We start from the raw sequence: 27,802 nt of genomic DNA, 5'->3' as shown, positions 1-27,802 counted from the left end.
GTATCGATAGTATATATATGTCAATCACAATCTCCCAATCCATTCCACGCCCCCTTGCCCCCTGGGTACCCATACATTTGTTCTCTATATCTGTGTCTCTATTTCTGCTTTGCAAATAAGTTCATCTCTACCATTTTTCTAGATTCCACATGTATGTGTTAATATACAATATGTGTTTTTCTGACTTCACCCTGTATGAGAGTCTCTGGGTCCATCCCTGTCTCTGCAGACGGCACAGTAAGAGTTATTCAACTTTAAGTAAAATGGTGTTAGTAACCCTTGCCCCATAGGTTTCTGGGAATGATGAAATAAATTCATATTCACCACTCCAACTGACATATGGTAGGCACTCCCCAAACAGTATTTATTATCTTACTAATTAAAATATAATTCTTAGAGGACAGGAATGTCTTTGAATTTTTCGTAGCACTAATCCCCTCCATCAATGTCTGTCCTGCTTGTTTGGTAGAGGTTTAATGACTACTTGGTGCGTGAACGGCTGTATAAACTATGAACAGAACCACTGGATGTCCCCATTTCCCACACGAATTTAAACTCATTCTTCCCTTTCAGTCGCTAAACCCTGAAGTGTTTTCATCTTCTACATAGTCTCTCATATAGTAAAAGAATCTTGCATTGCTTTAGACAAAGCCTTTCATTTTTATTTTAATCAAATATGGCTCTTTCTTACCAGCATTCTTGTTTAGCAATCTTTTCTAAGGAAGCTCTGCCTTGTTTCATTTTTAAACCAGAAGAACATTTCCATTTTTTTTAATGCCGAATTGATTTTTTAATTTTTCAAAATATTTATTTATTTGTTTGGCTTGACTGGGTCTTACTTACAATACATGGGATCTTTAGTTGAGGCATATGGAGTCCAGTTCCCTGACCAGGGGTAGAACCTGGGTCCCCTGCATAGGGAGTGCAGAGTCTCAGCCACTGGACCACGAGGGAAGTCCCTGAATTGATATTTTTAAAAACAAAGTCGCTCAGTCATGTCCAACTCTTTGAAACCCCATGGACTGTACAGTCCATGGAATTCTCCAGGCCAGAATACTGGAGTGGGTAGCCTTTCCCTTCTCCAGGGGATCTTCCCAACCCGGGGATCGAACCCAGGTCTCCCACTGTATGCAGGCGGATTCTTTACCAGCTAAGCTACCAGGGAAAAGTTAGATTTCCTCTTTTAAAAAGAGAAAATCTAAATATGAAACTCCGAAACCTACCTTCTTAGACTTTTTCAGAGCTTAAGTTTGGGCTACCGTATTTAACACAGATAACAATCCACGAATGCACTGGAGAACCCAAGTGGAGGTGGGTTTTGCGACTTGCTCTGTGACCTATAGGTTCCTCCACAGGTGCAGTGGGGGCCTGGCCTCTCCTGTCTTCTGCAGACCCGCCAGCCCTCAAGGCCAACTCAAGCTCTGCTTTCAAAGCAGGGTCAGGTGATTGCTCCTCTCCATCTATCCTTTAGTGCTGATGACACTGTTCATTCTGGCCACTGGCCATTGAGCACATTTCGCTGTATTATGCAATTAGTATTATAATTTTTCTTTGTCTCTCTGAGTCGTTTTCACATAGCTTGAGGGCAAGACCTATTTCCTCTGTCCCTTCAGTGCGTCCTGCTCAAAGATTTGATCACTGGATCTCCGTCCGTCTCAGCAGAAAGAAAAGGCAGGGCAGAGAGCCATTAGATGTTCAGACTTCTGGAAGGAGATGAATTCCTAGCATGAGCAGATCTCACCTTGGTTTGAGGAGGAAACTGGGACCAGAGACGAGGAGTGACTTTTTCAAGGTCACAAAGCTAATTAGTGGCAGGTCCCTTTAGTCTAGGGAAGGTGTCAGCAAAAGGAATTGAACATTTTCCCGTCTTTTTAAAAGTTTTATTTTTAGTTGCAAAACACATGTACGCTAGAAGTTTTTTGTTTTTATTAGATCAGGGGTTTGGCTTAGGGGTCAAGGAAGTTGGAATTCTAACCAATAGTTACAGGACTTGGAGCAAATCCCTTTTGGAGCCTCGGTTTCCCCATCAGTCATGGGAGGGGGTTGGATCACATCTCTAAAGTCCCCTTGGGTTCTGCCATTCTGCAGTTCTTAGCAAGCCCCTGGTTCAAGCTGACATGAGCTCAAGACCCTCCTGGTGAGTCCCTGGGGACCCCGTGTCCCCTCCTCAAAGGCAGTCACTGCTTCTTTCATCTCAGGGAGCCGCGAGCTCAGATTCAGCGACTTCCAGCCCCAGGGACCTGCAGCTTCTTCAGTGAGAAGCAGCCGGAGCCTGCTGACCCCAAGGAGCCCTGGAACACATGAATCAAAATAGTTGTGTGATGTCATGTCAGGATGGGAATGCGCTCTGGCCAACCGGTGCCAGGAATTGTCTGGACCGGGTGGTTTCCTTTTACAGTCTTTTTAAAGGGACCTCTGCAGACCCGCACATGACCGGCCGGCGTTGCCCTCCTCCCATCGCCTAGCTCGTCTTCTTCCCTCCCTTTTTTTTTTTTTTCATTTTCAGGAGGAAAAAGCCCTGAGCGCCTGAGTGTGTGGCTGACCTTAACTATATAAACAGACCTGCCTGGGCTTCCGGGGCAGCTTCTTGCCTACTTAAGGGCAGCGGCTGCTCCGGCTTTGCCGCGGCCCCGGCGGCTGGGTGCAGAGGTGAGGACCACCTGGCCTGTCCAGCAGCTGCTGGCCCCTCAGGCGACCCCTCCGGCTTTGGCTGGGGGACCCCAGGCTGTGGCCGGCACGCGCGGGCGGCATCTCTGAGCTCTCTGGCCCCACGCCTGCCAGCCCATGCGGCGCCCCTCCTGGCCCCCGGCCACCCGGGGCTGACGCTGCCCCCGCGAGTCCTGGCATGCACGCCTGGCCCGGCTCCCGTGGCGCCCCCAGCTCCCCATGAAGCGGTTTGGCAGCCTCAGGGGCAACAGAAAGCGCAAGGACCCAAGCCGGAGCACCGGGAGGCGGCAGTCGGAGCCCCATGGCCTTTGTGGTAGGACCCTTCCCTTTGCCCAGCCCTCTGCTGGTTCCAGGGCCAGTGTGTGTGAGTGTGTGTGTGTGTGTGTGCGCGCGCGCACGCGTGCAGCCTCCCAGGTGACAGCTGTGTGCAGATACGGCTGTCAGGCAGAGGGGACAGGTGGGGACGTGTGTCCTCACGGACAGTCCTGCCGCCCGCTGTCCCGGACGGCCCAGCAGTGCTTTCCCCCAGGCCGTTTTCTCTGACTGGCCCTGATGAGGTTGAGTGATCAGTGGGACTGGCGTTCATTTCGGCGAAAGCGAAGCCTGGGGACGAGTAAGAGTGGACCGGGACTGATGTTGACGGCTGTGAAGTACGAGATGTGCGTGTGTAGAGAAAACCAGCGCCGGAGATCACAGAGGATGCCCTTCTCTCATCCCCTTGGCCCCACGGCTGACATCGGGTGGTCAAGGGTTAACGTGGGAGGGAAGGGTTAACGCCTGCCTTGATTTTTGTCCCCGGGGCTGGGGGTGGGGTCGGGGGAGAAGCTCGCTGTGTGATCTCCCTGGCTTCTGGAACCTTCTCGTAGCCTCTCCGGGTACAGGGGGTCGGGACCAGTGTGCTTGTGGGGTGAACCATCTACATTTCAGTATTTCCAGTGACCTGCGGGTTTGAGGGAGGCACCCTGTCTGGCTGGAGTCGGGCAGGTGGATTTCAAAGCAGCCAGGGCTTCCCAGGGGCCTGGCTAAGGCCTGCCCGCCCAAAAGTAGGTGGTGGACTTCCTGAGAATTGGGGGTTTGCCTGCCCTGAAGGCTGCTGCTTGCAGAACATGGGTATTCCTGAACACTCTCCCCTAAGACAGAATAGCAGCCCCCTCACACAGCCCAGTGGTAGCAAAGATGGGGAAGCTGACAGGTGCACTAAATTGTGTTCCTTGGGTAGAAGGCGACATGGAAAGTGGCCAAAAATAATCGTTTTGTGTAGTAAGGAAATTACTTTGGCAAAGCACCTTGGCACTACGTGGAGACTGGAATATAGGCACGCGTGCGTGTTCAGCCTCTTCAGCTGTGTCCGACTCTTTGTGACCCCATGGACTGTAGCCCACCAGGCTCCTCTGTCCATGGGATTCTCCAGGCAAGAATGCTGCAGTGGGCTGCCATGCCCTCCTCCAGGGGATCTTCCCAAACCAGGGATCGAAGTCGGGTCTGTCTGCACCTCCTGCATTGCAGGCAGATTCTTTACCGACTGAGCCAACTGGGAAGCCTAGAATATAGGCATGCCTCATTTCATTGCATTTTTCTTTCTTTCTTTTTTTTGTTACGAAGTGAAGCTTTGTGGCTCCCCTGTGTTGTCAGATGATGACTAGCATTATATTTTAGCAGTGGGAATAAGTATTTATATTTACATATAAATATGTTTATATTTACTACATTATTGTATGATCATTACTCATACATGCACTTGGAAACTGCGAAATCCGTGTGGCTCCCTTCACCATTCCGATATTCACTTTATTGCAATGGGTTGGAAACTGAACCTGCAGTATCTCCAAGGCCGTGCCTGTAGTAAGAAAAGAAAAAGGTAAACAGAAAACGTGCCGACATCGCTTGCTACACCCAGTTTAGCCAGTTACTTCCGGAAGCTTCTAATGGACCTTGTGTGCCACTGATAACCCCCAGGAGGATGAGCAAAGGCGACCGCAGTTCTGAAATTCAGGGAGTTTTCAGTCTTGTGAAGGGATTAGCAGTGTCTGACTACACCGTGGGCAAAGGTGAATTGCTGGAGGAGAACAGTGCCTAGCCTGACATGGCAGGGGAGGAGGTGGGGGATGACAGACACCCTGGACTTAATTGTTGTTGTTCAGTCGCTCAGTCGTGTCCGACTCTTTTCGACCCCATGTAGCACGCCAGGCCTCCTTGTCCGTCACCAACTCCCGGAGCTTACTCAAACTCATGTCCATCTAGTCGGTGATGCCATCCAACCATCTCATCCTCTGTCACCCCCTTCTCCTCCTGCCTTCAATCTGTCCCAGCATCAGTGTCTTTCCAATGAGTCGGCTCTTCAAATTAGGTGGCCAAAGTACTGGAGCTTCAGCTTCAGGCTTAATTAGACGTGGTTTTAAAAGAAGACTCTTCTTTTAAATAATCAAGTGATAAACATTCATTTACTATAGAGCTAAGTCTAAACCTGTTATTTCACTAAAAGTCTGGTTTTGCTAATGGCATGGGTGGGCCCATTAGCAAAAAAAAAAAAAAAGCCTGTTATTTGCCAGACAGTGGTTTCTCCCTTGTGTTTTAAATCTGTCATCCTGTCTGTTCTGCTTCCGAAATCAAAACTAATATTTGCATGTTGACCAGGCTTTACAAGTGCTCACATGCAAATGCCAGCTCTGATCGCAGGGTCAGGAAAATCAGAGTATCTTCTAGAACTTTCTTCTGGGATTTGGGATATAGCCCATGTATCTAGTTTTCCTTTTGTCAGAGTCCCAGTGTGAGAGCCGTCGAGCAGGGGCAGGCAGCAGGTGCTGGCCCCTCAGTCATGTGTGATGTGGATACATCAGATGAAAAAGAAAAAAAAAAGAGTGTGTGGACCAAGCATCCTCCCAGCTCCCTCCCAGTTGCCACCTACCCCCTCCCAAGACCAGACTGAACCACTCCTATCTGAAACCACCCCAACTGCCTATCCAGTGACCTCCGGGCTTCTTAGGGACAAGGACTACGTCCCCAAGGAAGCTTTCCATCCATCTTCCAACCCTGACGCCTTGAAGCAGCCCAGGTTCTCACTAGAGACGTGCCGGTTATGGGGCAGATTGACGTGGGGTCCCTCCGCAGCTACTAGCTCTCCAACAGCACTATTTCTGGACTTTGCTTTCTTTTAATTCCCTTCCAGCCGATCCCTTTCCTCCCTACAGTTATCCTTATGTGGGTGCCCAGTGGTGTCCAACTGCAGCCGACCCCATGGACTGTGTCTGTCCGTGGAATTCTCCAGGCAAGAATCCTGGAGTGGGTTGTCATTTCCTCCCCCAGGGGATTTTCCGGACCCAGGGATTGAACCCATATCTCCAACTCACATTTCCTGTGTCTCAGATTCTTTACCTGCTGAGCCACTGATGAAACCCTGGAGCTTAAGAATTTCAGAGAAGTCTTCTTTCTTCTTTTAAGAAAGCTTCCATGAGGGTTGTGAGGATGTCTGCCTTTCACCCACCCTCCGTCTTCCCCACATCAAGTGAACATAGGTGGTCAGCACGATTCTGTATGTTCTTTGGCCGCTTCTGTGGCGCCGTCAGTCTTTTCTAGGAACCACCACTCACCATAGCCTCTGTTCCATTTCAAGGTGGGGTCGCTCCTCATGCACATGCATCTTCTTTGTTACACACAATTGCACACACACAGCCACCCCTGTAGCCTCTTTTTCTTCTTCTAATTTTAGCTGTGCGGGGTCTTTGTTGAGGCGCATGGGTTGCTGTGCTTGCATGGGCTTAGTTGTCCCGCAACATATGGGATCTTAGTTCTCTGACCGGGGGATCAAACCCATATCCCCTGCATTAGAAGGCAGATTTCTTAACCACTGGACTGCCAGGGAAGTCCCCTCCTAGGCTCTTGAGCAGCCAGAACAACCACAAGAGGGAAATGAAGCCCCGGCAGATCAACAGTTACTTAATCCACGTATGTTTGCCCCTGGCCGGCATGTTTGTTTGGAAGCCTGTGGCTCCGGCTGGAGTTTTAAACACTTCAAGCCTGGTAACAAAATGCCCCAGAAGGTTCTGATTCACGAGAAGCGTGCCCCTTTTGGCCCAGAGCTTAGGGCCCGCCCAGCCTCCCACCCCACTACCAAAGCTCAGTAGGCACCTCCCGCTGCAGGTGTCACACTCTGTAGGCAAACACAGCAATGGTTTGGACTTAAGCCTTCACTTTCGGCCTCTTTGGTCAACAGAGATCCAGAGGATGTGGACAAATAGCATGTAGCAATAGTAATAAAAATGTGAAAGGCAGATTAGGAAAGGATTTTGCTTATCAGTTCAGAAAACTGACTGTAGCAACTTTTGTACCCTCTGTAGTGAGACGGGAGTGAGTCAACAAAAGCTACCCGGAGCCTTAAGAGGCCCCTTCTGAGGGCCAGCACTAGAGCCAGGAAGCCCCTGGGTGCGTCAGGAGGCTCTGTCCCCATGCGGCTGGGGTCCAGGGGACACTGGAGACCAGAGCCCCCGACAAGTCTTGTTTTCCACTGAGCCACCTCCTCCTGTTAGCCCTCCTCGTGATGAAGGTCCAACCACTTCTGGAACAAAACTCCAAAGTTCCTCCTGCCCGGGTTCACGCATCACCCCAATGCTGCCTGTCCCAGTCGCTCATCCCCTGTTAATGCCAGTGGAGCCCGCAGCGGGCTGTGCCTCTGCGGGGACCGTGGGTCATCGTCGCCTCAGCAGCGGGCATGGCTGTTGTTCTGACTCCGCCCCCGGTATCCCCCCACCCCAGGACCCTCTGCTCCCTGCCCAGTCCCTTGTTATCTCCGTGCTGCTCTGGGTGCCTGCCTGCCCACCCAGCTTCTGGTGTCCAGACTAGGGTGGACTTGAGAGAGCCCAGTATTCATTCGGTCACTCATTCGAATATATGTATTTAGTTATTCATGATGGAACATTTCCAGCCTCCAGAGAAGGAGGGAAAATGGAGGAACGGTGTCCATTTTCAGGCTCAGTGGTGAGAAGAGCTCTGCCAGTCCTGTGGACAGAGGAGCCAGGCGGGCTACAGTCCACGGGGTCGCAAAGAGTTGGGCAAGACTAGCAGTGAACACTTCCACTTTTGCTTCACTTTCTGCCAGTGTCTGAGCTGCTCCGTGCCAACAGGGGGGTGCAGACACCAGTGCGCCCTCCCAGGGCAAGCCACTGAGGTGGTTCTTTAAACTGTGGTAAAATAGGGGATGAGATGGTTAGGTAGCATCACCGACTCAATGGACATGAGTTTGAGCCTAACTCCGGGAGATAGTGGAGGACAGAGGAACCTGTCCGGCTACAGTCCCCAGGGTCACAAAGGGTCGGACACAACTTAGCAACCCAACCAGCCCAGCAAAACAGATGAAACGTAGGACTTACCACCTTACCCATTATTACCTGTACTCTTCACTGGACTTAAGCTCATTCACACTGTTGAGCAGACCATCGCCACCTGCATGTCCAGAACTTCCCAGCGTCTCCAACCAAACCTCTGTCCCTTTTAACAGCTGGCCACTCTGTCTGCCCCCCTAGGGCTGGCGCTCCCCCAACTTCTCCTCCCTGCCTCTCTCCAGTGACCGCTCCGGGTGCCTCACGAGCGGAATGACACGGTGTTCCTCCCTTGTGTCTGGCTTGTTCGACAGCCGAGCGAGTTTTCCTTTGCGATGCTGGGCCGTGGGGAGCGCTGTGGGGGAAAGGGCAGGACGGGGGGTCGGAGGGGGCAGAAGGAGGCACCGTGTGGACCCTGAGGCAGGTCCTTCCAGACAGATGGTGGGCCCAGGCCCTGGGGGAGGGTAAGCCTTGGATCCAGGGGCACCGAGGGGCCAGATTGACTGGATGGCAGGAAGCAGGGCAAAGCCCTTAGGCGGGGGCCCAGCAGGAGCGGGACAGAGGCAGGTGAGGGGCGAGGGGGCGTGAGATGAAGCCCCTGGGGGGCTTGAGCCAGCACTGCTGGGCTCTGGGGCTGGGGCCTTGCCCAAGGCCATGGAACCGTAAGGGCAGAGCGGGGGTTATGAGCCTATGTCCCTAGCCCTCCGCAGGTGCAGTTTCCACCCGGAGCGGCTGGCCCTGGGTCCCAGCCTCTCTGCCGAACCTGCGTCCACACAGGAGACCCAGGGAGCTTGCAGCCTGTCTGCAAGGGGGGGGGGGTCGGGGATTCAGACTCCATAATGTCTTGGGGAGGCGTTTGGGATTTGGGGTCAGTCAGAGGAGGCTGGCTTACCGCCTCCCGCCCATCCTCCCTACCCCAAACCCAGCTGGGAGGGCTCATCTTCCTTTGCCCGGTTTTCCTCCGTGTGGCCGTCACCACGCTGCGTGGCGGCCCTGGCCCAGCATCCAAGGATGATCGGTGGAAGCAGGGGCCCAGGCGAGGGGCTCCCCAGGGAAATCCTAGTTAAGCACTTCCACCTTCATCTGCCCCAGCGGCCGCCCTGGATCACCGGCCAGTGGGCCAGTCAGCACCTGATAGGCGGGCACGGAGCGGCGGGGCTGTGCGTGTTCTCAATGCATGCCTGCTTCCCAGCTGTGCCCCTCCCAGGGCTGGAGGTGAGGATGGAGGAGACAGCAGCAACCAGCCTTCACTCTCAGTGCCCCTTCGTTTCCTAGCCCCCAAGGGGGCAGACTAGGAACATTCTAGAAACAAGGCCCGAGTGATGATGGAGACAGTGAAGTGAGGGCTCGCTGGCTGCCTGGAGGAGGCGTGGTTCTGAGGAGTGCTGCTTCTGGGCAGAGAGTCTTGACACCAGACATGGCGAGTCTGTGATTCCAGGACTGAGGGTGTGTGTGAAGACAGTGGGACCTGATCGCAGAGCCTGGTGGAGTGAGTAGAGGAATAAGGGAGAAAGAAGTAAGGTGGGAGGGGGTGGACCTCACAAAGTGACCCCGCTCGGTGATGGAGACGCCTTGGGGCTGGAAAGCCTGGCTGGGGTCAGACGACACCTGCTGCTCTGTCCTCCAGACCCTCCCGCTGGGACCTGGTCCAGGGTAAGTCTAAGGGCCCAGGGGGCTCCGCACCCAAGAGAGCAGCATCTGGGGCTTCCAGCATCCAGAGCAGATTGAGAACCTGGGACATTTAAAGAGACAGTGATTTCTGTCCTCAACTCATTTGTTGTGGTTCTTCAGTTGCTGAGTTGTGCCTGATTCTTTGCAACCCCAAGGACTGCAGCACACCAGGCTTCCCTGTCCTTCAGTATCTCCTGGAGTTTGCTCAAACTCATCCCTATTGAATCAGTGATACTGTCCAACAATCTCATCCTCTGTCATCCCCTTCTCTTCCTGCCTTCAATCTTTCTCAGCATCAGGGTCTTTTCCAATGAGTCAGCCCTTCACATCAGGTGGTCAAAGTATTGGAGTTTCAGCTTCAGCATCAGTCCTTCCAGTGAATATTCAAGACTGATTTCCTTTAGGATTGACTGGTTGGATCTCCTTGCAGTCCAAGGGACTCTCAACAGTCTTCTCCAGCACCACAGTTCAAAAGCATCAATTCTTCAGCGCTCAGCTTTCTTTATGGTTCAACTCTCACATCCATACATGACCACTGGAAAAACCATAGCTTTGACTATATGGACCTTTGTTGGCAAAGTGATGTCTTTGCTTTTTAATATGCTGTCTAGGTTTGTCATAGCTTTCCTTTCAAGGAGCAAGCATCTTTTAATTTCAAGGCTGCAGTCACTGTCTGTAGTGATTTTGGAGCCCAAGAAAATAAAATCTGCCACTGCTTCCACTGTTTTCCTCAATTCTTAGTTTGTCTTTAATGATCGAGAAGGAAAATACACGTGGTCCCGGCCCTCTCGAGAACCCGAGCACCAGGATGCCTCTGGGGCCGCTGCTGCCCTTGGCCCTGGACTGCTGGCCTCCACAGGTGTTTCCTGACCGTGGTGGTGGTCAGGACATAATCCCCAGGAGGGAGTGTGTCCCCTCCCAGGGAGGCCCCAGCTCAGACTTGTGTGTGGCCGTGGAGTCTGGGGTGATTGGTGTCCCCAGAGCTGTGCGGGGAGGTGTGGTGTGGTCCTCCAGCAAACGCAGGCTGGAAGCAGGGATGTGGCCCCCGCCTGGGGCTCCAGGGCCAAGGGCAGTGCTGAGACAGACACGTGGAGGGCTCAGAGGGCATTTCGGTGGCTCAGATGACTACAAGGCTTTGCCGAGAGAGGTAGTACACACCAGCTAATCCTAGTGACTTCACAGATGCACAGCAGATGAACGATAAAACCGCCAGGGCTCAGCCTCGCCTGCGTTCAGCTGTCCTGCTGCTTTCATGTCCCTAATCCAAACCCCTGGGCTTCGCTGCTTGGCTCAGTGGTGAAGAATCCACCTGCCAGTGCAGGAGGTACCGGTTCGATCCCTGATCCGGGAAGATCCCACGTGCGGCAGAGCAGCTAAGCCCGTGGGCCGCAGCTACTGAGCCTGTGCTCTGGAGCCCGGGAGCCGTCACTACTGAAGCCTGAGCGCCCTGGAGCCTCTGCTCGAAAACAAGAGAAGCCACCGCAATGAGAAGCCCAAGCATCAAAGAATAGGCCCCGCTCACCACCACTAGAGAAAAGCCCGAACAGCAGAGAAGACCCGGCACAGACAAAAAGAAAGAAAGAATTTGTTTAAGATTCCAAATGCCCCCAACCCAAGCCCCTGCCTCCTAGAGACGCTCGGCTTTGCGGGGAAACGAGGCTGAGAGAAGGAGGACAGGCCCCTGCCTGCCGAGTTCCGAGCCCCAGGCCTCAGGCCTCGGGTTGGTTGTCTTCCTTCCTCTGCGCGCCTACCTGGGAAGTCATTCCAGGGCGCCTGTGCTTCTGCAAGGGCTTCTGAGAAATGCCCTGTTAGTCAGAGTCGAGTGCGTGTTTTCCCTTGCAGCTTTTCTGTTGACAGAAGATTTCGTCTGTGTGGATATGGGGAGTCCTTCTCACGTCTGCCAGTGCAGAGCAAAGAAACACACCTCGCGTAGACAATGGGGAGCTGTATTTTTATTTTTTGTTAATTAACTAGTTTATTTTTGGCTGCTCTGGGTCTTGGTTGCTGCCCACGGGCTTTCTCTAGCTGCGATGAGCAGGGGCCACTCTCTGGTCGCGGTGCCGGGCTTCTCACTGCGGTGTCTCTCTTGCTGCAGAGCACAGGCTCCAGGGCGTTGGGCTCAGTAGCTGTGGCAAGTGGGCTCAGTTGCCCCTTGGCATGTGGAATCTTTCCGGATCAGGGATTGAACCCATATCCCCTGCATTGGCAGGCGGATTCTTAACCACTGGACCACCAGAGAAGTCCCAAGATGATGGGGAGTTGTATATTTAAGTGTCGGTTTCATTGTTATTCTGGTGCCGTGACGCTGACACGTCAGGAGTGGTTGCCACAGAAAGGCTGTTGGTCACTCCCAGTTCCCAAGAGGAAGGGGCACAGCGTCCCCTGACCCATGCCCTGCAGGACCATGCAGGGAAACTCCAGGGTTTCCCTACATGGGGGAAGAAGGAGGGGTAGAGGAAGCCAGGGGAAAGGGTGGGCGGCAGCCTTCATTGTGGTTTCCGCGGGAGAGTCAAGGCCAGGCAGAGCAAGCAGGGTTGGGGTGGGCTAGATGAATCATTTCAGCAGGCGCTGGGGTCTGGGGGCTGTCTGTAGTCTGGGACCTGCCCCTGGGATGATCAGGCAGGGGTAGTGCCTTCTAGAGCATAAGGACCAGCTGCAGGAGGGTGCCTCCCAGTAGGACTGTGGATTGGCTTGTTTGCATATGAAAGGCAGGCTCCCTGAAAGGGAGGGGCGGGCTAACCCCGGAGGGGCAGGCCTCCCCAGTCAGCCAGACCCCAGATGCCAGACCATAATGAACACAGAAAATAAGAAAATCTAGTCAATGCAGGATGCTGCTACCCCCATAGTTCTCACTTGTTCTCTTTGCCCATAACTTCGAAGTGTTTCGGACTCCACTGGGGAGCAACCTGCCTGCCCTGAGACCCCAGCCTCCAGCTCGGAGGGGAGGAGGGGCTGGTGTCCCCTAGTCCAGATCACATGGCTCCTAGTCTGATACATCCAGCAGCTCAGGCCCCGGAGGAACAGGTTAAGGGCTGTCTGTGCCTGGTGGGTCTCCTCCGGGTCCTCCATCCCATCTTCAGGCCTCAGAAAATGCCCATGAGTGACTGCAGACCAGCTTACGGGTGCCACCTATTCCTCCTCACCCCCTCCACCACCACCACACTGGTCATCAGGGCTGGCCCATCAAATGACCACGTGCCCACCCTTAGTGTGGCCAATGGACGCATGGCAAGTGGGTTCTGAACACACACGCTGCCAGGAATGCTCTGTGGTCACTTCCGCGTGGAGTCTGGGAGTCCCTAATCGTGGTCGTGTTTCTGGATGAAAGTGACAGGGAGGTGTGGCCAGGCCGGCACAAGGGTGCGATGGGGACTCAGCATCACCTGTGAGCTCTGGCAGGCCCGCAAGTCGCCCCATGTGGGGGTCGCCTTGGGGCAGAGCTCCGCTCACAATTGGATGCCCCGCCCAGGGTCTGCCCCCTCCCAACCCTTCCTGTGTGTCCTCTCTGCCTGGTTCTGCCCCCACCTGGGCCTCAGACATGAGCATCAGACTCTTGGGGCTCCCACCTCCTGCTCTGTGTCTGTGGCTCTCTCTGATGTTAAGGGTGAATTCACCAAACACGTCTATTAAGCTCCTACCTTGGGGTGTGGGTGTAGCTGCTGGGGACCGTGGGGAACAGGATAGATGCTGAGCAAACATGTGTCCGCAGTAATTAAAGTGCATAGTGAAATATTAAAGAGTAAGCTGAGACGTCAGGAGGATGGATTTCGGTGTTCAGGAAGGCTGCTGTGGATAAGAATAGGCTCTAAAGCGTTAGATTGCACCAGTAGGGAGGGGAGGGGAGGGAAGAGGGGGGCAGAAGGGATCCAGGTGGGAGAAGCCACGTGCAAAGGTCCAGGGCGGGTCTGGCCTGGCACTTGGAGCACCCCAAAGGGGTTCCCAGTGCCCAGGGGGTCTCGGGGGGTCTCCGACACCTGGAAGGCCATCCTCAGCGGGTACCACTCAGCCCAGCATCACTCTCAGACGTTCGGGGAAAGTGGTGGCCGTCACCGCCAGCTGACCGCCCTGCTTCTGACATCCCTGCTGAGCTTAGTGTGGCGGTCGCTGAAGCAGGCCCACCTTTGCAGAATCTACCTGACTGGTGGTGACTGGTTTGTCGGCAGGCCAGGGAAGGGAGCAGATCCACTCCCAGAAAAGCAGGTTTTCTCTCGAACAAGGTGCAACAGACTCTGCGGCAGGGTCCCCCGTGCAGCCCTGGCAACGCCTAACACACCTCTACTTCTTGAGTCTGCCCTCATGGCAGGCCTCTCTGGGTCACATGGCTGAGAGGGGCCTTCTGGATCCACGATTATCTTCAGAAGATAAAGGAAAGAGAACCCCACCGATTGTACTTTTCCTGCAGCTTCCCCTCTAGGTCCACAGCCCTGGAGATGTCCTCCTACAATCGTGCCTGGGCTCTCCAGTACCTGCCTTGAGAAAACTCAACCCAGAGCCTGATGAACCTGGCTGGGCTGTTCTCGTTAAACTCCTGGGCCGCAGAGACTATCTCATTCTCTCTGCTTGTGATCTCTCGGATCATCACCCTCATTCCTGCTCCCTATCTTCCTCAGTCGCAGGACCTCAGTCTCATTTCATGCTCATGCATGTGGCTCAGTAGGGCAGGTGACAGTTATTCAGTGAGCTATATGGGCAAGTGTTGTTTTCATTTAGAAAGACTCTTAAAAAGGGGGAGAACTGGGACTTCCCTGGCTGTCCAATGGTTAAGATTCCTAGCTTCCACTGAAGGGGGCAAAGGTTTGATTCCCTGGTCAGAGAGCTAAGATTTCACATGCTGCAAGGTAGGGTGAAAAAAAAAAAAAAGAGGGAGAAGAAGTAAATCCCCTTAGGTTCCTTTTACCTGCCCCCTGCTGTGAATGTAGATGTGAGGGTTGGAGCTCCGCAGCCATCTTGGATCATAAGGTGACTGCTGAAGATGCAAGGAATGAGGTTAGTGGAAAATAAAGATAGGAGCCTGGGTTAACATTGTGAAGCTGCCATACTAGCTACGGACCACCTGTCTTTCAGACATCTGTTTTATGTGAAAGAAGAATAAACCTCTTTCTGGCTGAAGCCACTGTTATTTTGGGTTTTGCTGTTAAATAAGGACACACTTAACGAAACTGACACAACTTAAGATGGAACTTGATCCATACCAGGCCTTCAGTAGCTACTTAAGACCAGGCAGGGGATCTGTGTGGGTGTGGCTCCTTCAGACCCAAGACACCGAGGCCCAGGCGGGTGAGGGCTGCCCAGACCGGGAAGAGGACGTGTGTCTAAGGTCATCCCGTGGACCTCTGTCCAGCTCCGTTTCCCCTAGAGCTGTGTGTTCACTGCGCTGCAAGAAGACTCTCTGTAAGGAAACTCTGATATTCTAAACTTAGACTAAAAAAATTAGGCCCGTGGGTGCTTTATACAAATGGGCCATTTCTTTAAATTGCTGTGTCCCTTTCTGTGGACATATTTCATCTTTTAAAATATGACTTCGTTTGAGATGATCCCACTGCAGAGAGAGAGAGATGAGCTATTATATCTATGAAGGTGTAAAGGCAAATTCACACCCAGCTTTTGGGCCACCGTGGTGAGCTTGAGAGTAGCGGTGAAGTCTGGACTCTGTACTAACATGGCTTATTAAAAGAAAATTATTACAGTTAACTATAGACTTAAATATATATATATTCATTTATGTATTTATTTTTGGCTGTGCTGAATCTTCATTGCTGGTGGGCTTTTCTCTAGTTGTGCTGAGCAGAGGCCACCTCTCGCTGCGGTTGTGGGGGCTTCTCACTGCAGTGGCTCCTCTTGTTGCCGAGCACAGGCTCGCAGGCTTCAGCAATTGCAGCACGCGGCTTCATTACCTGTGGTGCACCGGCTTAGTTGCTCCACACCATGTGGAATCATCCCAGACCAGGGATCGAACCCATGTCCCTTGCATTCGCAAGTAGATTTTTATCCGCTAGGGAAATCCAACCATAAACTTGTTAAAATCAGAATACAAGTGGCATTCAGCACTGTATACGTTCAGGGTGGACAGCATACACCATGAAATTACCACAGTAAGTTTAATGAACATCTGTCATGGCAAACAGATACAAAATAAAAGGGAAAAAAGTTTCTGTGTGATAAAAACTTTTACGATTTCCTCTCTTAACGACTATCATATATAACATCTAGCAGTGTTAATTATCTTTTTAAAAATTTTTATTTATTTTTTAAATGAAGGATAATTGCTGTACAGAATTTTGTTGTTTTCTGTCAAACCGCAACATGAGTCAGCCATAGGTATACATGTATCCCCTCCCTCTTGAACCTCCCTCCCATCTCCCTCCATATCCCAACCCTCTAAGCTGATACAGAGCCCCTGTTTGAATTTTCTGAAATGAATTATATTTTTCTCATAACTGAAAGTTTATACCTTTGTGACCATCTTCATCCAACTCCCCTCCCTGATTTTCCACCCCCACCTCTGGTAAGCACCACTCTGATCTCCTTTTCTATGAGCTTGTTTGTTGGTTTGGTTTTTTTTTTTTTAAGTATTTATTTATTATTTATTTATTTGACAGCCTTGAGTCTTAGTTGAGGCGTGTGGGATCTAGTTCCCTGACCAGGGACTGAACCCAGGCCCCCTGCGCTGGGAGAGTGGAGCCTTGGCCTCTGGATCACCAGGGAAGTCCTTGATTCTTTGGTTTTGTTGTTGACCAGTCGCTCAGTCACGTCTGACTCTTGGTGACCCCACGGACCTTGGTTGGCAAAGTAACGTCCCTGCTTTTTAATACGCTGTCTAGGTTTGTCATCACTTTTCTTGCAAGGAGCAAAGCGTCTTTTGATTTTGGTTTGGAAGTATAATTGCTTACAGCACTGTGTTAAGCCTGATGTAGAGATTCACCATTTCTGTACGTTTTTAAGTGAACCCCCCAGGCCACCCCGGCCTTGGCCTTCCTTGCACTGCTGTGTCTCTGGGGCTCATCAGTGGATAAGCCAGACACCCACAAGTTAACCCATCTGTTAAGTGTTATTTATTGTACGTATGTCAGGCTGCTCTGAGAACGACGTGAAGATGCCAGAGGAGGCTCAGCGGCTTGCACGTAGGCAGAGGTGAGGGACGCTTTCCTGGAGAGGGGCCCCCAGGACGGGCACTGGGGCTAAACACTCAGGCGCTTGGGTGTGAGTGGTAGTGGGTGTCTGCTCTGGACACTGGTTGGTGGACACCAGGGTGGGGGGTCTTGCCTAGTCAAGGAAACATCTGGAAAGAGAAGATGGGGCCAGACTTTAGAAAAACCTAGAATGCCAGGCTGGAGGGTGAGCTGGGAACAGGGGCCCGGGGGAGGAAGTGTGAGCAAGGGCATCGTGTCAGGCGGTGGGGGGCTCAGGGAAGGGGCTTGTGAGCTGAGACTCCATTGAAGGGAGCTTGTCCCTAGAGTGCACAGCCCTCCGGAGCCTCGGCTGCAGCTCCCCAGGGGCTGCAGGGGTGTCGAGCCCTGAAGCAGCACCCCCCCATGCTCCCATGAGCAGCCCTGTGGCCTCTTGCAGGTGGGTGTCTCCCAGTGCCGGCCGGGTGCAGACCCCGGTCGCCCGCCTGGAGAACCAGACCTGAGCAGGGTCTAGGGGAGAGCGGAAGGCCATATGGGAAGTGGCTGCTCTGGCCTGGGGGGCTAGGATGTCCCCGTCGCGAGCTATCTGTGTTGGTGTCCCTTGCTTGGCTGCCTTGACATTCATGTTCAGTCACCCTGTTAGGGCAGGAGGTGGGGCCCAGGGAGAGATGGGCACTTGGCATCTCAGCCTCCTCCAGGCATCACGCCCCTCACGGGGCCTCCCGATGCTGACTGTGTGGGGGGACCACACCCTCCCTGCTCCCCTGCAGGGCCAGCATAGCATTCCCTTCTCCTCCACCCCCCAAGGCTGCCCCCCCGCTGCTGGCCGTGACTCCCGGGGGAGACTGAGTCCAGAGTCCCCTCTGTCCTCCCTGCGTCTCATTCCTGGGTGACTCAGCCGCCCACGGAACAGCCGGAGCCGATCTAAAGGGACAACAGAAGTGGCCGAGCCTAGGGGTGGCCTCTGAGCAGCTGTGGAGAGTGGGGGAAGCACCGTGCCTTCAGTCTGGTGTCCATGGACCGAGCACCCCGGGGTGTGCTGAGCCTGGGGGATTACCCTCCCCTCTGCAATCCTTCGAGGGTCTCCCTTCTGCAGGATCACCCCCAGCGGGGCCCCAGGGGTGGGCGTGCAGCACTTGGGAGTCCACCCGTCCTGATACCTACACTCAAATCCCTCCAGCACCGAGTGCCTTTCACACCGCCTTGTTGATTCTGGACTAACAGTGCAGCAAACTTGTAAAACCTTGTTCATGTAAATTTTGCTACGGGTCTGCCTGCTCAGTCGTGTCCAACTCTTTGCAACCCTGTGGACTGCAGCCTGCCAGGCTCCTCTGTCCGTGAAATTCTCCAGGCAAGAATACTGCAGTGGGTTGCCATGCTTTCCTCCAGGGAATCTTCCCCACACAGGGATTGAACCTGGTCTCTTGCATCTCCTGCGCTGGGAGGCGGATTCTTTACCAGCTACCGCAGACGCTTACAGAATCATGTCCATCGTAGGTGGTGAATTTGCACAGTCTGCACGTACTCGTGTAACCGACGTTCGGACTAAGAGACAGAACATCACCAGCCCCCTAGAAGCTTCTCCCAGGTCCCCGTGGGCACGCCCCACCCCCAAGATGAGCCTTGTCCGGCTTTGACCTTTATGTGATGGGTCCGCACAAGGTTTCTCTGTCTGGCTTCTTTCACCTGAACGCTAACGGTGCGGACCCGCCCACAGTGTGGCTGAAGTGCATTCACTTCCTTGCTGGGTCACTGCTCCGTCCTCTGCGTAGACCACGCCCCCTGCACCCCCACCTGCGGGCGGGCGGAAGCTTGTCTCCATCCTCTGCGTAGACCACGCCCCTTCCACCCCCACCTGCGGGCGGACGCTGGTCTCCAGTCTGCGGCTCTGATAGTTCCCGCTGCTGCTGTGCCCCTTCTTGTACGTCCTCCCGCCTTTCCGGTGGACACGCAGCAGGTCTGCGGTAGGAGAGCACGCGTACGTGCCGCCTGGTGCACCCAGCCTCCTCTGCCCATCGCCCAGCTCCACACCGAGACAGGTGTTCTTCTCACCTGGTAACTGAGCTGTAGCATCCCCAGGAGGCCCCCCGGGGCCCCCTGAAGGCTAGTTCCCGGCATCCCGCACCCTGATCCGCTCCCCCACCAGCGGAGACTCAGGTCCAGCTTGTTGACTGCAGGGCAGGCCGGGACCCGGTGGATCGGGAGGAGCTGTGGTCTCTGAGGCCCCTTTCTTCCTGGGGCTCAGCGTTGGGGGTTTATGACTGGGAACTGTAGCAGGACCTGGCTTGTAACCACCAGCTGTCGCTATGGCAACTCTTCACTTACACCACTAAAAATAGATCCTCTTCATCCCTGGGATAGAAAAAAAATCAAAGAAAATCAAAGTAGGGGAGGGCCTGTGTGTTCAGCTGCAGGCCCCCAGACAGATTTTGAGGTGCAGCGATGTAGCTCTTGGGGTCTCTTTAACTGCCCACCTAAGAGCAGAAAGGGCTGGGGGTTGGGGAGTGGCAGGTCCACCCTGCTGGGCTTCTCCAGCTGGTGGGGACGTTGGCGTCGCCCCTGCCCTGACCTTGTCTGTCTTCTCCTTTATAGGCTGAACCACAGAAGTTAATCCATAATTATAAAGCCATTTCTCTTGGGCTTTATTCGGTATCTTAATCTTTAATCTCAATTCTTCTATGGGATTGTAAATATTTTTCAGGGTCAAGGACTTAATTAGTAGGGTGGTATGAGAACTTGAAATCCTGTCCTATGAGAAACAGTTGAAAGAACTGGACATGTTGGCACGGGCAGAGGGACCTTGGGAGGAGCGGGTGGGAACAATCTTCAGATGTTTGTCCTGGTGTCGAGGGACTTCCTTGTTCCTCTCATGCCCCAGGAACGCAGAGCTCAGCTCCACAGACGAAGAAATATTTCCCCCCATGAAAAGATGTATCTTTCTTTCCATTGCATTTTTTTAAATCATGAAAGTGAAAGGACAGTTCCAGACGTTTCTGAGTGGGGGAAAGCCGCCGTAATGACGAGCCTGCACAGCACGCAAGTAGCTTTGTGGGTCTCTAAGGCCGAAGAATTGATGCTTTTGAACTGTGGTGTTGGAGGAGACTCTTGAGAGTCCCTTGGACTGCAAGGAGATCCAACCAGTCCATCCTAAAGGAGATCAGTCTTGGGTGTTCATTGGAAGGACTGATGCTAAAGCTGAAACTCCAGTACTTTGGCCACCTCATGTGAAGAGTTGACTCATTGGAAAAGACTCTGATGCTGGGAGGGATTGGGGGCAGGAGGAGAAGGGGACAACAGAGGATGAGATGGCTGGATGACATCACCGACTCGATGGACGTGAGTCTGAGTGAACTCCGGGAGTTGGTGATGGACAGGGAGGCCTGGCATGCTGCGATGGGGTTGCAAAGAGTCAGACAGGACTGAGCGACTGAACTGAACTGAAGGGCGACAGGGCTCTGGGGGTGGAGGGGGTGCTTCTCCGGGCGGGGAGTGCCCAGTGTGGACAGGGTGGGGCCCAAGTCAGCTGCACTCCGTCAGCCTGCTGGGGTGGCTGTCCTCGAAGGAGGCTGTGGACACTCAGGGTGTCGTCCGGGGCTCCCTGCACTGTACACCGTCAGCGCTCAGCCGCATGCGTCGTTACCGCTGGGAGCGTTCCAGCCGAGGGTGAGATTTCACATGGGATGAGAGGTTTATGGAGACGCTGAGGTCCTAGCTATGCGATTCTGGCGGGAGTAGAGCACAGATGTGGGTGAGAATGAGAGATCAGCTGGAAACGTGGAGTGGTGGTGCAGGCGGTAGCCCCCGTGCACGGGCTGAGGCCAGGCAGGGGCACTCAGGAGCCTGGGCTTGGGCCACTGCTAGGGAGACCACCCCCCAACTCTGCTCCACTGGAGCCCTGACTGCCTGGGAGCCACAGATGATGGCAGGCGGTGGTACAGCCACTCCTTTCTCTTCAGTCTTTGATTGTAGTCAAGATAACATAAAATGCACCATCTTAACCATCTGGTTCGGTGGAATTAAGCACTTTCACACTGACATGCGACCATCACCACCATCCATCCAGAACCTTGTCACCTTGCAAAACGGAAACTTTGTCCCCAGTTAAACAACAGCTCCCCGTCTCCTGCCTCATCGCCGTTCTGTTTTCTGTCTTCGTGAATTTGACTGTTCTCGGAACCTCATGTGGGCTTCCCCAGAGGCGCTAATGGTAAAGAATTGGCTTGCGATGCAGGAGACTCAGGACGCGGGGTCAGTCCCTGGGTGGGGAAGATCCCCTGGAGGAGTGCATGGCAACCCACTCTGGTATTCTTGCCTGGACAGAGGAGCCTGGCGGGCTGCAGTCCACGGGGTCGCAGAGTCAGACACGGCTGATCAAGCATGAGCTCAGTATCCTCATACGCTGTTTGTACTTTTGTGACTGGTGGAATAGCGTGTATCAGAATGTCCTCATTTTTTTTATGACTGAGTAGTATTCCATTGTACATAACTGCTGCGTTCACTGACCCATTCATCTGCTGTGGACGTGGTCTCCCCCCACCTTGATGGCTAGCCCCTCGAGACACTGATGGCCTGTTCCTCTCCCCCTGGACAAGCTCACGTCACGTGCTGGTGGGCCCTCCTGGGGCTGCAGACGGGCCCAGGTCGAGAGGGCCTGTGCCTCCCGTGGTGGGCGATGAGGAGATACTGCTGGGGGCAGCCCCGTGCCGTGTGACCCAGGGACAGTGAGCACCCCCAGAACCCCTCATCTGATGGCACCTAAGGCAGCAGGTTTGGTCCCTTAGGGCTCAAATGGTAAAGAATCTGCCTGCAATGCAGGAGACATTTAGCCCAACCCGGGTTCCATCCCTGGGTTGGGAAGATCCCCTGGAGAAGGAAATGGCAACCCACTCCAGTATTCTTGCCTAGTGAATTCCATAAACAGAGGAGCCTGACGGGCTCCAGTCCCCGAGGTCGCAGAGTCAGACATGACTGAGTGGCTAAATTTCACTTTTCACTTTGGCCCCAGCATCACCCTCTGTCCCACTGACCCTCCCAGGGGCTCTGCCTCGTCAGCCTGTGCAGTTTGACCTCAGCACCCACGCAGAAGCTGGCTTACTACACCGAGCCGTGATGATGGGTGAGCACTGGTTATTCGGGCGAGGAGCTGTGCAGCAGTGGGGAATGCTGGGCCGGGGAGCTGGTTTGAGGGCACAGGGCTCTTAGAAAAGATGGCAGAGAGGGCCCAAGAAGCCGGGAGGACTTCCAAGAGGAGGCAGTGGGCCTTGGAGACCTGCTTGGTGTTGTCACAGGAGAGTGGGAACCAGCTCAGCCTTCTGAGGGGTCTAGAGGGTTTGCCTGGGCCAGGGAGGGTCTTGGAGTCAACTCTTCCCCAGGACAGAGCTGACGCACCGTGGAAATCCTCAGTCCCGGGCTTAAGAGGAGGAGTGGGAAGACCTCCGAGGCCAGAAAGGCCAACCGTTTATTTGGTTGGATTGGTTGAAGAGTGGTCATTATAGAGGAAGGTCTCCAAAGGCTCGGGGAGATTGAAAAGTTTGCCTAGATTCTCATGTAACACCTGCTCTCTCGCTCTCTCTCTCTCTCTCTCTCTCTCTCTCTCTCTCACTCACACACACACACACACACACACACACACACACAGAGGAGGGTCCAGAGTCACGCCTTTCAGCAGGACCATGACACACAGTTTGTAAGGGAAGGCCCACCGTTTGACACGCTCTTGTGGCCGCTCTCCGGGAGATCAGAGTTTACAGGGGGAACCGCAGCTGCTGCACTGGGAATCCTAAATGCGGTGCTGATCACCGGACCCCGGGCAGCAGGGCCACGTGGCAACACTGAAGCCCCAAAGCAAGGCGGGCGTGGTGACCGTAGCGACAACGGGTCAAGTGCAGTGAAAACAGTCCGACTCTAGCAGACCCTTGGCTGGTGATCCTGGCAGTCCTAGAAGTGAGACTGATGGGGGCCTCAATTCTCACTTGAAAATAAGTGACCAGTGAGCTCCAGGTCAAGTGAACAACAGTCTAACTTGAATCATAAAAAACAGAGGATCGTGGCCTCCTAAATTAATCCCAAGGCTAATCTGGTTAATCTGCCAGTTTTAACAGACCCAGAGCCAAAAAGGTAGACTATTGTCCTTTCCCTGGCCTTCCCCGAAGCTGCCTGTGGCTTCTTACAGGGCGAGTGCGTTGGCAAAAAGGTGAGAAGTAGACTATTCAGATGTGAGTGGACATCGACTCTGAGCTGACGCCAACCCCAGGAGACCCAGAGCGCTGCTGTGTCCCACCCGCCCCCGGCAGGAGCTTAGGGGAGGAGGAGGGTCTGGTGACTCCAGCAGAGAATTTTTGCTGCTCCCTCGTGGAGGGTGAAAGCCTTTCCCCTTGGCAGGCCTCAGTTTCCCTGTTTCTGGAGGCGGAGACCTGGGAGAGGTGGGAAGGGAGGGTGTGGGGCTGGGGCTGCTGAAAGCTCAGAAGCAGGAGCTGTTGGAAGGTTCAGAGGCGTTTGGGAAAGTGAGGAATGTTCTGTAATCAGAACCAGCGGCCCGCGTCTATCTAATCAGCGTGGGTGCGTGTTAGCAGCACATCCAGAATAAGAATGTGCCCGTGACGGGCCAGCCCAGGGGCCGTCCTGGTGTTGAGCTGCTGGCTGATGGGGGACCCGAGGTGCCTGCTCTCCGTCCCCGACCCTCGCTGGCATAGAACCCCGAGAGCATCTGTCTGTCCCCACCAGAACCTTGCTGGTTTCAAGAGGACGATGGAATGCCTCCGCCGCTACCCCCCTCCCCCACTTCCTATCTGTCATTCATTTATGAGCCGCCAAGAGGGGCCGCTGGGAGGGAGAGCCTGCAAGTGACTGAAAATAGATGCCCGTCCTGGGCAGGTGTGACGCCCAGGGCAGGAAAGGGACCCTGGTGTTTGGGGGAGGAAAAGACGGGTCCGTGCAGGCAGGAAAAGGAACAGTTTTCAAGCGGTCCTACCACCTTGACGGCCCTGCCAAGCACAGGTCTTTAGGCCCCACCAGCCACAGGTAGGGAGCAGCATTTAGCTTTGCTCAGAGAGGACTCATGCCAAGGACAGTCTCGGGGCACCTGGCCAAGATGCACAGCCTTTGTGCTGTGCCCGCAGGAAACTGAAAGTGTTAGTCATTCAGTCGTGTTCGACTTTTTGCAACCCCACGGACTGTAGCCCTCCAGGCTCCTCTGTCCATGGGATTTCCCAGGCAAGAATTCTGGAGTGGGTTGCCATGTCGTACTCCAGGGGATCTTTTGGACCCAGGGATAGAACCCGGATCTCCTGCACTGTGGGTACGTTAATAGATCTCAGAGCAGAAGGAATCTAAAAGGCCTTCATCCCAGCCTCCGGCTTTCTAGTAGGTGAAAGATCAGTGCACCTGGTTTACAAATGAGGCACCTGGAGCTCAGATTATTTGCACAAACACCAAGCAACTACATATGCCGGAATCCCCGGAATAGTTTCAATCTCTAGAAAAATACTGTTTTGTTTAATAACGTATGCAACTGAATACGTGTGCAAGCTTTGTTGTTGTTGTTCAATCGCTGTCACGTCTGACTCTTTGTGACCCTCTGGACTGAAGTACGCCAAACTCCCTTGTCCTCCACTATCTCCCGAAGTTTGCTCAAACTCATGTCCACTGAGTCAATGATGCCATCCAAGCATCTCATCCTCTGCTGCCCCCTTCTCCTCCCGCCTTCAATCTTTCCCAGCATCAGGGCCTTTTCCAATGAATCAGCTCCTTGCATCAGGTAGCCAAAGTACTGGAGCTTCAGCATCAGTCCTTCCAATGAATATTCAGGGTTGATTTCCTTTAGAACTGACTGGTTTGATCTCCTTGCTGTCCAAGGGACTGTCAAGAGTCTTCTCCAGCACCACAGTTCGAAAGCATCGATTCTTCGGTACTGAGCCTTATTCAGAAAGCACAAAGGCATATGGTAAAAAAAAGTAAGCATTCTTCCACCCTGGACCCGGTCCCTCTGCCCAGAGCCAACAGTTGCTTCATGTCCTTCAGAGACAGTCTATGCATTGTTGAGTTTTTGTGTTTTTGTTTCATTTCCACACCTTGGTTTTAACCCCTAGGCAGCTCACACTGGCTGTCCTTCCTGGTGGCCTGTCAGGAGACGCCCTGTTCATTTCCATGGTTGTGGGGTGCTCTGTTAGGTCCTAAACTGGTCCTCCATCAACGGAGCCATTCTCAATCCTTTGCACTAAAAAAGCCTCGCCACAGATATCGTCGTAGGTACTTCTCGTGCACGTGTGTAAATATAGCTGTGATAGAAACTCCTAGGTGTGGGAGTTTCTTCACTGGTGGCCCAGTGATTAAGACTCCGAGCTTCCACTGCAAGGGGCTGCAGGTCCGATTCCCTGGTCGGGGAGTCAAGATCTCACATGCTGCCAAAAAGAAAAGAAAGAAATGCCTAGGAGTTTGTTGGGTCAAGAGTGCATGGATTCTTACTGTGAGAGCTCTTGCTGAATCGCCCTGCCTGGAAGTCGTACCGCGTGTGCTCTGCATGCTCTCCTTCTCCCAACATCCTCCACACATGCAGAGATGAGTGCTCCTTGATCTTTGTCATCGTGGTGGTTTCAGAACTGAGCTATGATAGAGAACCTTGGTGCCGGGACGGGGGCAGATGTGATGCAGGGCCAACCCCTCTCCGGGATCATGAATGTTTCTGGGTGTCACAGCGGAGTTGCCCTTCCCTGTCCTGTGACAGCTCCTGGGGCTACTGACGTATTTCCACACGTGTTGCCCCCACAGATCCGCCCAGCACCCTGCCCCCTCCCCCCGACAAAGGAGGTGGTCCGGGGATTCCATGTCTTGACTTTGACCTGAAACACTGCGGTCCTGGAAATACCGTGAGCTGAAGGCAGCACCCCCGATGTCGAGGGCAGACGCAGGAGGCTGCCCAGGGCCCGTCAACAGTCTGCCACCTGCAGGAACCTTTGCTGCTCCACCTGCCATCGTGGGTGGCCTGGGATCTTCCCACAGGCATGGAAGCCGAGGGCTGCTAGAAAACTCTACAACCCAGCCTTGGGCTCAACCCTCCCCTCCTACCTCCAGCGTTCTTTAACCCAGGCTGCAGGCCTCCACAAATGCCCTACCCTCCTCTGCATGCCTGGGGGTTCAGGGACACCTTCCCAGGCGATGCTGCCTGAGTCCAACCCAGCACCCCACTCTGGCACTTTTCCTGGCCCCTGCTCCCAGAAGCCATGCCCCCCCACACCCTCTGCGTTCCTTCCGGCCACCTATGGTGCTCCTGAGCAAGGGCTTCCTCTAAAGTGTCCTCCTCACTGGTGTCCTCCTCTGAGCCCCCTACTCACCTGCTGGATCCTTGTCCCCCTGTCTTCAGCCCTGAGGCCCTTGGGTGATTGTTCATGGAGTAAATAAACAAGGGCTCCTTCTGCTCCAGGAAATACATCCTGCTGTGGATCCCAGGGGGAGAAGGCAATGGCACCCCACTCCAGTACTCTTGCCTGGAAAATCCCATGGATGGAGGAGCCTGGTAGGCCACAGTCCATGGGGTCGCTAGAGGTTGGACACGACTGAGCGACTTCACTTTCACTTTTCACTTTCCTGCATTGGAGAAGGAAATGGCAACCCACTCCAGTGTTCTTGCCTGGAGAATCCCAGGGACGGGGGAGCCTGTGGGCTGCCGTCTATGGGGTCGCACAGAGTCGGACACGACTGACGTGACTTAGCAGCAGCAGTGGATCCCAGGTCCCCGTCCTCCTGCTTGGGCTCAAGGAACTTGGGGGACTCTGGAGATTTGAAAGTTTCTAGTCTGTTCTGTGGAATGTTGGCCCTGCATCAACACCATCCCCTCAGTTTACAGCCTTCATCTCAAGGTCCCCCGAGACCTCGAGCCACTCAGCCCCACCCTGGCCTCCCCGCCACGTGTCCCCACTGGGGAATTGATGCCCGCTTCAGTGGTTTTATGTACATGAATCTTCTTTAACTTATGATGGGGTATGTTCCAATAAACACACCAGAAGTCAAAGTGCCTTTAATACTCCTAACCTACCACACCTCACAGCTTAGCCCAGCTCACCCTACACATGCTCAGAGCACTCACAGTAGCCCACAGGTGGGCAGAATCCGCTAACACAGAACCTACTTTGTAATACAGTGTTGAATATCTTGTGAAATGTATTGGGTGCTACCCTGAGAAGGAAAAGCAGAATGGCCCTCTGGGTCCAGAAGGGTCCTCCATGTGTCATGTTTCACCTGTTGACCGAGGGGGCTGACTGGGAGCCGCCCTGCCCAGCGTCACGAGAGAGGATCGGACCACACAGCGCTGTCCAGGAAAAGCAAAATTCAGAGCTTAAGGTATAGCTTCTACTGTGTGTGCATTGCTTTCACACCATCGTGAAGTCAAAAAATCGTAAATCAAACCAGCGTTCGGTTGGAGATTGTCTGTATTCGTGGCTATGTATCCAGCACTGCAGTCCATTTTAGAACACTTTTCATCACTGCACAAGGAAAGCTTGGGCGCCTTAGCCGCACCCCGCCCTGGGGCGCTCAGCACCACAAACCTTACTTCCCATCTCCATGGATTCACCTCTTCTGGGCATTTTGTGTAAAATGGAGACATTCTCCACATGGCCTCGGCAACTGCCTTCTTTCACGCACTTTTCGCACTTTTTCACTCTTTCCCCAAGGCCAGCCTCTAAGGCAGGCCTGGTCAAGGCTGGGCATAACCAGCCAACGTCCCCTGAACTTAGCTCCCCAGGAGAAGGAGGGGCGCCAGGGAAACCAGAGTTTTCTACAAGAGCAAAGTGAGAAGGTCCGGTCACATCACTTCATGGCAAATAGATGGGGAGACAGTGGAAACAGTGGCAGACTTTATTTTTGGGGGCTTCAGATGGTGACTGCAGCCATGAAATTAAAAGACACTTACTCCTTGGAAGGAAAGTTATGACCAACCTAGACAGCATATTAAAAAGCAGAGACATTACTTTGCCAACGAAGGTCCATCTAATCAAGGCTATGGTTTTTCCATTAGTCAAGTATGGATGT

At 53.7% G+C, this 27,802-nt stretch overlaps 1 protein-coding gene across 5 annotated transcripts in view; it reads left to right on the top strand.

Annotated features, from left to right (window-relative positions):
• The window catches only part of PRKAG2 (protein kinase AMP-activated non-catalytic subunit gamma 2), a 298,775-nt gene that overhangs the window by 123,637 nt on the left and 147,336 nt on the right, over positions 1 to 27,802 (top strand). Inside the window, exon 1 of one of the 5 annotated variants that reach the window (XM_061415233.1) lies at positions 2,386 to 2,980. The exons of the other annotated variants lie outside the window; for them this stretch is intronic. Coding sequence (XP_061271217.1) covers positions 2,887 to 2,980 — 94 coding nt within the window. The 5' untranslated portion in view covers positions 2,386 to 2,886. Of the gene's footprint in view, positions 1 to 2,385; positions 2,981 to 27,802 lie in introns of those variants that run through there. 5 annotated transcript variants of the gene reach the window in all.

The sequence above is a fragment of the Bos javanicus genome, chromosome 4, assembly GCF_032452875.1.
Source record: "Bos javanicus breed banteng chromosome 4, ARS-OSU_banteng_1.0, whole genome shotgun sequence".
NCBI lineage: Eukaryota > Metazoa > Chordata > Mammalia > Artiodactyla > Bovidae > Bos > Bos javanicus.
The sequence above is the reverse complement of the archived record's forward strand: the minus strand, read 5'-3'. Positions and strand labels throughout refer to the sequence as shown.